General features: G+C 33.7%; 1 protein-coding gene and 1 non-coding gene across 3 annotated transcripts; one reads left to right on the forward strand and one right to left on the reverse strand.

The window, feature by feature from the left end:
- Positions 1-359: 359 nt before the first annotated feature.
- Positions 360-467, forward strand: LOC148567175 (small nucleolar RNA R71). The gene has a single exon (XR_015881648.1). It is a non-coding gene; the product is annotated as a small nucleolar RNA R71 (small nucleolar RNA).
- Positions 468-7,438: 6,971 nt separating this feature from the next.
- Positions 7,439-10,898, reverse strand: LOC107639237 (putative inorganic phosphate transporter 1-9). Of its 2 annotated transcripts, none has more exons than XM_016342717.3 (3): positions 10,235-10,898; positions 9,760-10,065; positions 7,439-8,520 (listed from the first exon to the last, which is right to left on the reverse strand). In XM_016342717.3, exons 1-3 carry the CDS (start codon positions 10,633-10,635, stop codon positions 7,659-7,661), a joined length of 1,569 nt encoding a protein of 522 aa, XP_016198203.1. In that variant the 5' UTR covers positions 10,636-10,898; the 3' UTR covers positions 7,439-7,658. The 2 variants fall into 2 exon arrangements, with proteins under 2 accessions (XP_016198203.1, XP_088341990.1); XM_088485864.1 differs by having other exon boundaries at positions 7,439-8,516; positions 9,756-10,065; positions 10,235-10,893.
- Positions 10,899-12,004: the final 1,106 nt, after the last annotated feature.

Genomic DNA, 12,004 nt, shown 5'->3' on the forward strand with positions numbered 1-12,004 from the left:
TTCTCAGGATCATAAGCTTCTTCTTCAGAAGATGCCTCTTGAGTACTGTTGGATGCAGCTTGCAATCCATTCAGACTCTGAGAAATCATATTGACTTACTGAGTCAATATTTTATTCTGAGCCAATATGGCATTCAGAGTATCAATTTCAAGAACTCCCTTCCTTTGAGGCGTCCTATTACTTACAGGATTCCTCTCAGAAGTGTACATGAACTAGTTATTAGCAACCATGTCAATGAGTTCCTGACCTTCTGCAGGAATTTTCTTTAGGTGAATGGATCCACCTGCAGAATGGTCCAATGATATCTTTGATAACTCAGATAGACCATCATAGAATATATCCAGGATGGTCCATTCTGAAAGCATGTCAGAAGGACAATTTTTGGTCAGTTGCTTATATCTCTCCCAAGCTTCATAGAGGGATTCACCGTCCTTCTGTCTGAAGTTTTGAACATCCACTCTAAGCTTACTAAGCTTTTGAGGAGGAAAGAACTTGGCTAAGAAAGCCGTGACCAGCTTATCCCAAGAGTTTAGGCTATCTTTAGGTTGAGAGTCCAACCATATTCTAGCTCTATCTCTTACAGCAAACGGGAAAAGCATGAGCCTGTAGACCTCGGGATCAACCCCATTGGTCTTAACAGTATCACAGATCTGCAAGAATTCAGTTAAGAACTGAAAATGATCTTCTGACGGAAGTCCATGAAACTTGCAGTTCTGTTGCATCAGAGAAACTAATTAAGGTTTAATCTCAAAATTGTTTGCTCCAATGGTAGTAAAGTCACCAAGCATCTTCCTTGCAATTTTATTATTTTCGGCCATGTCTCCTTCTTTTTCGAAAATTTATGTCAGATTTTCTCCAGATAGTTGTGCTTTAGCTTCCCTTAGCTTCCTCTTCAGAGTCCTTTCAGGTTCAGGATCAGCTTCAACAAGAATGTTCTTATCCTTGTTCCTGCTCATATGAAAAAGAAGAGAACACAAAAGAAAATATGGAATCCTCTATGTCACAGTATAGAGATTCCTTATGTAAGTATAAGAAGAGAAGAGTAGCAAAAAGAAAAAGATAGGATTCCAAACACAGGGGAGAGGAATGGGTTCGAATTCTTGACTGAAAGAGGGGTGTTAGTAGATGAATAAATAAATAGAAGGGGATGAGATATGAGAGAATTTGAAAATTAAACAAAATAAAAATAAAAATAAAAATTTTTGTTTTTAATTTAAAAATTAAAGTTAAAATTCGAAAATTTTAAAATGAAATTAAATTAAATTAAAATTTAAAACAATTAGTTAATTAAAAAGGAATTTTGAAAAAGAGGGAGGTGATTTTCGAAAATTAGAGAGAGAATTAGTTAGGTAGTTTTGAAAAAGATATGATTGAAATAGTAAATTTTTAAAATCAAACAAAAAGTTAAGTAGTTAATTGAAAAAGATTTGAAAATCAATTTTTGAAAAGATAAGGAGTTAGAAAAGAAGTTAGAAAAGATTTTGAAATTGATTTTGAAAAAGATGTGATTGAAACTTATTTTGAAAAAGATTTGAAAAAAAAATTAAAAAGATTTTATTTTGAAAATTAAAGTTGATTACTTGACTAACAAGAAACTAAAAAGATATGATTCTAGAGTTTAAAGATTGAACCTTTCTTACTAGGCAAGTAACAAACTAAAAATCTTTGAATCAATCACATTAATTGTTAGCATTAATTTCGAAAAATATGAAATGGAAATAAGAAAAAAATTTTGGAAATAAATTTTTGAAATTTTCGAAAAAAAATGAAAAAGATTTGATTTTTGAAAAAGATTTGAAAAAGATAGAAATTTTTTTTAAAAAAATTTGATTTGACTCATAAAAAACAACTAGATTTTAAAATTTTTTTGAAAAAGTCAACTCAAATATTCGAATTTTATGAGAAGAAAAAGGGAAAGATATTTTTTTGATTTTTGAATTTTTAATAATGAAAGAGAAAAACAACAAAAAGACTCAAAACATGAAAATTATGAATCAAAACATATGATGCATGCAAGAACACTTTGAATGTCAAGATGAACACCAAGAACACTTTGAATGTCAAGATGAACACCAGGAACTTATTTTTGAAAAATTTTTAAGAAAAGAAAAACATGTAAGACACCAAACTTAAAAATTTTTTATTCTCTAGACACTAATAATTCAAGAATGCATATGAAAAACAAGAAAAGACACTAAACAAGAAATTTTAAAGATTAAACAAGAAGACTTACCAAGAACAACTTGAAGATCATGAAGAACACCATGCATGAATTTTTGAAAAATGCAAGAAAGTTTGAAAAATATGCAATTGACACCAAACTTACAATTTGACACTAGACTCAAACAAGAAACATCAAATTATTTTTGATTTTATGATTTTATAAAAAAAATTTTGATTTTTCGAAAATTATTTTGAAAAGGAAAATAAGGATTTCAAAATTTTTAATAGGAATTCCAGGAATCTGCAATGTTAGTCTAAAGCTCCAGTCCAGGAATTAGACATGGCTTACTAGCCAGCCAAGCTTTCAATGAAAGCTCCGGTCCAAAACACTAGACATGGCCAATGGCCAGCCAAGCTTTAGCAGATATTGCCTACCTCCCATGTATACAACAACTATGTGTGTAACTGCCAAATAGGTGAAGATCAACAAGCTCTTGTGATGATAAGTTGAAACCCCGGTCCGAAAGATTAGACATGGCTTACAGCCTGCCAGGATTCAACAAATCTTCATGAAACACTAGAATTCATTCTTAAAAATTCTAAAGAAAAATATATTTTTGAAAATATTTATTTTTATTTTTATTTTTTTTTGAAAATTTTACGAAAATAAAAATAATAAAAACAAAAAGCTTAAAATTAAAAATAAAATTACCTAATCTGAGCAACAAGATGAACCGTCAGTTGTCCAAACTCAAACAATCCCCGGCAACGGCACCAAAAACTTGGTGCACGAAATTGTGATCCTTAACAACGGCGCCAAAAACTTGGTGCTCGGAACGTAATTCACACACTTTGTCACAACTTCGCACAACTAACCAGCAAGTGCACTGGGTCGTCCAAGTAATAAACCTTATGTGAGTAAGGGTCGATCCCACGGAGATTGTCAGCTTGAAGCAAGCTATGGTCACCTTGTAAATCTTAGTCAGGCGGATTCAAATGGTTATGGTGAATTGATAATAAAAATATGAATAAAATATAGGATAGAGGTACTTATGTAATTCATTGGTGAGAATTTCAGATAAGCATATGGAGATGCTTTGTTCCTTCTGATTCTCTGCTTTCCTATTGTCTTCATCCAATCCTTCATACTCCTTTCCATGGCAAGCGTTATGTAGGGCATCACCGTCGTCAATGGCTACATCCCATCCTCTCAGTGAAAATGGTCCAAAATGCGCTGTCACAGCACGGCTATTCATCTGTCGGTTCTCGATCATACTGGAATAGGATTCAGTAATCCTTTTGCGTCTGTCACTACGCCCAGCACTCGCGAGTTTGAAGCTCGTCACAGCCATCCCTTCCCAGATCCTACTTGGAATACCATAGACAAGGTTTAGACTTTCCGAATCTCAAGAATGGCCGCCAATAATTCTAGCCTATACCACGAAGACTCTGATCGTAGATCAGGAGGCTAAGAGATATTCATTCAAGCTAGTTTGCATGTAGAACGGAAGTGTTTGTCAGGCACGCGTTCATAAGTGAGAATGATGATGAGCGTCACATAATCATCACATTCATCATGTTCTTGTGTGCGAATGAATATCTTAGAGAAGAAATAGGCTTGAATTGAATAGAAAACAATAGTACTTTGCATTAATTCATGAGGAACAGCAGAGCTCCACACCTTAATCTATGGTGTGTAGAAACTCTACCGTTGAAAATACATAAGTGAAAATAGGGTAGACATAGCCGAGTGGCCAGCCTCCCTTGGAGGTATAGAGATCTAAAAATGATCAAAAGATAATCCATAGATGTAAATACAATAGTAAAAAGTCCTATTTATACTAAACTAGTTACTAGGGTTTACAGAAATGAGTAAATGATGCAGAAATCCACTTTCGGGCCCACTTGGTGTGTGCTTGGGTTGAGCATTGAAGCTTTCACGTGTAGAGGTCTTCCTTGGAGTTAAACGCCAGTTTGTAACCTGTTTCTGGCATTTAACTCTGCTTTGCAACCTGTTTCTGGCGTTTAACTTCAGAATAGGGCAGAGAGCTGGCATTGAACGCCAGTTTTTGTCATCTAAAATCGAGCAAAGTATGGACTATTATATATTGCTGGAAAGCCCTGGATGTCTACTTTCCAACGCAACTGAGAGCGCACCATTTGGAGTTCTGTAGCTTCAGAAAATCCACCTTAAGTGCAGGGAGGTCAGAATCCAACAGCATCTGCAGTCCTTCTTCAACCTCTGAATCTGATTTTTGCTCAAGTCCCTCAATTTCAGCCAGAAAATACCCGAAATCACAGAAAAACACACAAACTCATAGTAAAATCCAGAAATGTGAATTTTATTTAAAAACTAATAAAAATATACTAAAAAATAACTAAATCATACTAAAAACTATGTAAAAACAATGCCAAAAAGCGTATAAATTATCCGCTCATCAGCCGCTGTCCTGGAATGGGAGCAAGAAAGGGCATTCACTCCCATGCCCAAACAAATAACAAATCAAGCGGGCTCTCCATCTCCTTGCAATCGTACCACGATACACGACACAATGACCTATAAAGATGTGTGAGAGTTGCTCACTCCCAACTGTAAGTGATGATCTGCTCAAAAATTTGGAGTAGTGGTAGGTACTTTGCATAGGCATATGCCATCGAATTATCCGCGAAGAGGGTGATTCCCAACAAACAGAAGATGTAACACCTAACTTATCGTTGAACAGACTCTCAAGTGTCTAGAGGCTATGTGTCTCTGATATGGCGAACCCAGGCCAGCTTTATGTAACTTTTAGATGAACTACTCACAATGGGTTCGCTGCCAAAAATTGCCATGTTCTGGTTGACCAAGAAGTCCTTACTGCTATCGGTCTAACTGGTCACAACCTCCCCATCAATCGGTAGGCCAAATATGTGTAACACGTCTTCCAGTGTTACTATAACCTCACCAGCTGGCATTACCAAAGAATGAGTCTCCAACCTCCACCTTTTCACAAGAGCAGATAGCAAGGCAGAATGTCCTCTAAAATGTCTCACACTCGAGACATGGTAGAATCCTATTGTTCGTAAAGTTTGGTCAACCATCGGATGCCACATCTCCAGTGGATCAAGTTTACGCGGTAGAAAATTCTTGTTAGTCTGGTACAGGACAGCCAAAAACAAAAAATATAAAACAATTTCATAGCCATCCAAAATTTAAAATCAAAATTATATCCAGAAAATAAAATATAAATAACTACATAAAATTCAAAAAATTAATACAAAAATAATTACAGATAATTTGGTTTAGGGTTAATATTACTTATTCAAATTAATAAAATATAAATTACAATAAAATTTAAAAACATTAAAACAAAAATTAAAAATAATTATATAAAACTTGAAAAATTGTATTTTTTATATTTCTTGTATTTATTAATATTAATAACTAGCGACTAGTACAAAATATAAATATTATAACATAAAATAAAATAAAACATAATTACAAAAATTCCAAAAAATAATTTCTATTTATATTATTTATTAATTTTAACAATTACATCGTAAATTATATTATTTTACTAAGTTCAAGAAAAATAACTTTTGATCTAAAAGGAAATAAAAATATAATAACGAAAGTTCTAAAAGAAATTAATTAATATTTTTATTCTTTATTAGTTTTAATAACTACATATTAACTAATTAAATTACAATAATATTATTACAATAAATAAAATTATTAATATTATCACAGAAAAATAAACAAAAAGTATTTAAATGATTTAACTTACTACAACTGCTAATAATAATATCAACTAAAATAACCACACTAAAGATAATACATTCTAAATACTAAGTATTGAATTAACAAAGATAATAAATTTATCATATTAGGCTGTTCTAAATAATTAATAACGTGTTATGCTGTATCAGTATAATTACGAATCATAGTTACTAAATACACTACTCACTCTCACTCTCACCAAAACTTACCTTCTTCAATCACCTAGCCTTCTTCCACTCTCAATCTGTCTCAATCACTTTCAGATTCAAATGTTCATATGAAAAATGAAAAACGTTGAAGTCAAAGTTCCCTCCCCTCCTTTAAAGGCACTATTGTCCCGTTGCATGCTGCGGTTTTCAGAGAAGATACCTGTCGAGTGTATGAAGACCAGGGTTAACACGCAGGGTGCGTGTTATCCATTGTGCGACATGTGGCAATGGACGCATGGAAATGGATTCTGTAAATCCTCAACACATAGCGTGCGTGTTACAGGGAGCACAACACGTCACCAAGGATCAGACACAAAAGTGTCTTGAGACCAAGCGAGGAATCTCTGCTCTTTCAACACGCAGGGTGCGTGTTACAAGAAGCGTGACATGTGGCCATGGATCAAATGCAAAGGTGGCTTGGGACCAATAAGTAAGAAATCTCTGTTCTTTCAACACGCAGGATACGTGTTGTCTCACTGGCTAATACATAGCGAATTTCTGCTACGAATCTCTGCGCTGCAACACGCAGGATGTGTGTTGTGTTAGTTAACTCCATCTTTGTACAAAACACTCCAAAAAATGATATACAACAAAAATACTATATATTTATTCATATAAAAAATAATTTCTGTCTATATAGACCAGGTCTATTTAATTTAAAGCCTTTGTTAATTTGATTTTTATACCATATATATTGCAATTTCTTTTTTGTTTTTAATTATGGTGAACGAACGAGTAGACCACGGCAGAGAAGTAATTGGGTGGGCTTCAGCATCATATTGTTGGAAATGTTAATAAGGTTCGTCAACTACAGCTACGAAGAAATGTGATTGATGTTCTCTCAAACTTTGTCATTATTGTTCGTTGCGTTTGTTTTTCCTTGCACCCTCTTGGTCAAACCATGTGTAATAATTAACGCCTCTCTAATACATATGCTAGGTGCATTTCTTTCATATGCATTTTTGTCACTCAACATCTTATATTCTTCCAACGGAATCTTTGAAATGCGTCCTACTCCAAAGTCCAAATATACAATGTACGTTAAAAGCCAATATTTTTAGTAAAAAAAATAAATTAGTTAGTATTTATTTATCAACTCATCAAATAATAAATAAAAAAATTTTAAAAAATTATTAGGTGATTAATATTTTTGTTTTACATAAACCAATATTAATTAATCAATATTGACATTCCTAATAATTTTAAAAATATATTAGTCACTTAACATTTTTCGGTATCAAATATAGGCTTTATATAATATAGTGAAATGTTAATCTTAGAGACGGAATTTGAGACAAACTGATGATGATGAGAAAAGGGGCATTTACTAAAATGAATGAATGAAGAATATTCACAATATGACAACTCATCTCTTAACTTGCTAACCAAAGCTAACTCAACTGGCAAAATTACAAATTAACATGCAACACGATAAACATTTGTAGGGTAGATTTTACAATGTATTAAATTATTTAACATTTTTAATTATGTATAGATATTTTGATATGAGTAATGAGCCGTTAACTTTATGTAATCTCTTCAGACTCACACTCATTCTCTTCCAAGGACCTTCCCATGGTTTCCTTGGTAAACAAAAAGGTGGTAACCACGCCCACCAAGCAAACCCCTCCAAGCATGCACAAAGAAGCCACCATTCCAATTCCAACCACATGAACCCCATCTTGATCTCGCTCCTTCTGGTCGCGAGAAGCCCAAAGAAATCCTACTGATCCAATGATTGCACCCATCTTGCCAACTGCTCCAGAAATTCCATGGCACGTCGACCTAAACCTAGCCGGAAAAAGCTCGGCCGGGACGATAAAAGTCGTCGTGTTGGGTCCGAAATTGGCAAAGAAGAATGCGACCCCATAGAGGACCAAGAAACCGTTATCCCTAGGCTTGTTTTCATCATCAGTGGTCCAATATGAATAATAAGGAACTCCCATAGCGAAAAACGCCAATGCCATGAAAAAGAAACCCATCATTTGGATCTTAACTCTTCCGACACGGTCGATGAAATACACCGAGAAGAAGTAGCCGGGGATGGTGGAACAAACAGCAATGATTGCTTGGAGCTTAGCGGTATCAATGGCTTCTTGATACACGTCAAGATTTTGTTTGTCTTTGAGTTTGATTCTGTATATATGAGATTGGAAGAGGTTGCTGCTGTAGAACACAATGTCCACTAGAAACCAGTTGAAGGAACACGCAAAGAGGTCGCGGCCATGTCGACGAAAGAATTCCTTGGAAAAGAGTGAGTAGCCAGAATGTGATGAGACTGATGAAGGTGGTGAAGTTTCTTCGATAATCTGGGTGATGGAGATATCCATCACTTTTTCCATGTCCTTTGCTGCTTGCATCACATTATTTTCCACTAATGCTGTGTACCTTATCAAATTAGTAATTTGGTCTTAGTACTATTCATTTGCTAATTATTATACAAAGGTGTTCATGGATACAAATCTATTTGAAGAGTAAAACCTACTTATTACACACGATATCCTTTTAATTCTCCAAAGATATATGCTATGAAATTAAATAAGTTAACCAGAAGAAAGATTAAAAGATATCTCATATTGTCTATTTAAAAATACAATTTGCACACTAAAATCAGCAATGTATAATATAGTTTAGTTTTTTTAATGTGTATTTTATCCTGGTAATTAATTTTGGTGGGTAATAATTAACATAGTTGTTGTGTATGCTAATTGCTATATGCATTTTTCAGATAAACAAATTTAAGAAAAGAAAAATAAAATGAAAGTGTCAACTAATGAGAAGTCAATTGTAGAACGTAGTATCATTATTGAACATAAGAAAAGAGTGAACAGTGTTTAGTTTCCCTTCCTTTCCTTATTAGTATGTAGCCACTTGCTTGCTGCCAATTGATGAGTAATTTCCCCAGCAAAGAAATCTACAATGTAATGTATTTGCTGTATTAAAAAGATACCTAGCGATATAAGCAGCAAGGCATGTATTTCAGGTCCAAGTGATCAAGCCCCTTTAACAAAGACTCTAAATTAAGTTAATCAACCTTGCATTTTTCTACTATATGTGGACCGTACGGTGATTTCATTCTTATTATTATTATAGCTTAATCAAACTTGTTGATGAAAGCGGAATTTTACTTAAAGACATGAACATCTATATCCACGTGATTATTGTATAATATATATCTTCTTTGACTAAATCGTTGTTGATTAATCAATTAGCTCCTAATAATGGCCGCGCCCTAAGACAAGCACTAATGATGACTATATGGAACGGTGTACTCATCGCCCCATTTTATATTTTTATATCATACTTATAAATCGTTTAATCCAAAATAAATAAATAAATAAAACAACTTATCAATGTATAAAATGAAGAGAGAGCTATTAAATTAAAGAAAATACAACTTGGGGTTTCACATCAAGAGTCATTGTCAATAGTTCGTCAATAATCTTCACAAATTCAAGTCATAATAATTAATTTAATTAACTAAAGATTGTTTTTAATTAATCAATTTTCATAATTATTATTAATTAGAGGAACTTGCTTGATAACATCGAATTGAATGAACACAGTGAAAGTCAATGCTAAAAGTCAAGGTCAAAGAAGAAAAGAGTGAGGTAGGTAGGTAGGTACCTGGCAGTTTCGGGCATCATCATTCGCCAGTAGTAAGTCAACGCCGCCGGGACTGACCCCAGCATGAGGATCAACCTCCATGCGAAGTCGGCCGCTGCCGCCGTGTGTTGTTTTTCCTTAGCACCGGGGGCGTGGCGGAATATGGAAGACACCACTATGGTGACGGTGGCGCTTGCTAATATGCCGAAACCTTGCATGGAGAAAACCGCCGCTATAAAAGAGCCTCTTGTCTTTTTGTTGGCAAATTCAGACATGATTGTTGATGAAAGAGGGTAGTCTCCTCCAATCCCTAGCCCCAGCAAGAACCTAATTGATTCACATTATTAATCAACAATAATCATCTAATTAATTAATTTGAAGTAAAATTTGAAAGGTTTTTGGAGACTCATAAAATTAATGGTTGAAAATCGTTAAATAATTTAATACGTTTGTGAAGTTTTTTTTTTTTTTTGTTGACATAAATAATTAAATTAACCTGAAGAGACCTAGACTGAGGAGAACGCATGTTCTTTTGATACAAATGGAGAAACCACTGCCCAAGGAGCCAAACACCATTAGCAACAAAGCAAGCCCGTAGACCCGGCGACGACCTTTAAGGTCGCCGAGTCTACCAAACACAACTTGCCCGATGGCCGTTCCTAGTAGGGCAACGGCCACCAAGGCAGACACAATCACCGGCGGGGTTACATATTGCCTGTTTCTGGCACGGTCGTCGTAGTAGACCCTTCCGATCATCTTGGTGATAAGGGTGATGGAGAAGAGGTCGTAGGCATCCGTGAAGAGACCCATCCCAGCAACTATAATGGCCTTGAAGTGATAGTATTGTGTCTTTGCCGTGTCGAGAGCTGAAAGCACCTTCAACTTCTTTCTCGCCATCACCTATAATATTTGCACTTAAGTTCAACTTCACAAGAATTTCAACTACCAAATTGAAGATAGATCTATCTTTGTGTGTGTTAAAGTGTTGAGTTATAGGGCTTTTTTGCCATTATTATTCCAACGGCTCTAGAGTTTTGTGGAGTGAAATAAACAGACATATAGCTAGGGAGATAAGTAAGCAAAAAATTAAAGGAGTGATTCTATATATATATGAGGGGTATAGGTCAAAGTTTTGTTGAGCATAGGAATTTCAGTTTTAATTGTTGTCTTGTTTAGTTGTTTGAGAGGTATTTATTGTATATTATTATTTAACTAACCTGTAGCCTTTGTTATTATTTAGGAATTTGAAATTGTGTGGAAGAGAAAGAAAGTGTGACAAGTGACGAAATGACAAGCGTGTACTATACATTAATAAATAATATTAGTATATATTAGGAAGGTTACTAGGAAATGATATTAGCCATCGTGTATGTGAACCATTTGGCTTTTGATAGTCAAACTTGGAATTGTATTATTCCATCCAAGAAATATTAAAGGAAAATTATTCCACTAAAGATGCGGATCACAATCATCCTTAATTCATTTTAAGCTTGTGACTTGTGAGTTCTAATTGCCGGCGTTTGCAAAACTTGGCATCTTTTTTTAAATAATTTTTAATACTTTTTTTTTGTCATAGAAGCATTTTTTTTTTTAAATTTAAACGAATAGAAAAAATATATTTTAAATTTGTGTAAATTTTTGCACAAGTCTTTTATCTTTTTTTATTTGTCTTTATGTTAAATATTTTTTTATAAGGTCAATAAGAATCGAATTTTAAATCTTTCAATTATAAAGGTTCTTATTAGGAATGTTCACGAATTAAATATGATCAAAATCTTAACCCAATTCTCACTAAATTCATTGAATCAGACACAATATCTACACTTTTTATGCTTGGATCCGATTCGAATATTTATGGATCAGATCGGATCAGATACCGAATATATCTGCACAATAAATTTATATTAGAAAACTTATTTCTATTAAAAAATTAATAAATTAAAATCCATTTTTTTACTCTAATAGAATCTATTTTTTCACTTCTTTAAATATGTTTCCTCCTATTATTAAACTAACTTTTTTTAAATAACAAAAATAAAATAATACAATGTATATGAATAATAATTATTAATTGAAATAAAACATGAATACAACATATATTATTTTTTATTTATTATTTGGTGCGAATTCGCGAATATATAGATCAGATCTGCAGATATAGATGTGATATGCGTAATCCGATTCAATTAGAGTGTAAATCAGACCATATCCGCAAATTGCAAATTCGATCTGGATAAATATTGTGAATTTGTGGATGTGATCCGAT

Source organism: Arachis ipaensis, chromosome B4 (genome assembly GCF_059453495.1).
Source record: "Arachis ipaensis isolate K30076 ecotype BB chromosome B4, ASM5945349v1, whole genome shotgun sequence".
Taxonomy (NCBI): Eukaryota; Viridiplantae; Streptophyta; class Magnoliopsida; order Fabales; family Fabaceae; genus Arachis; species Arachis ipaensis.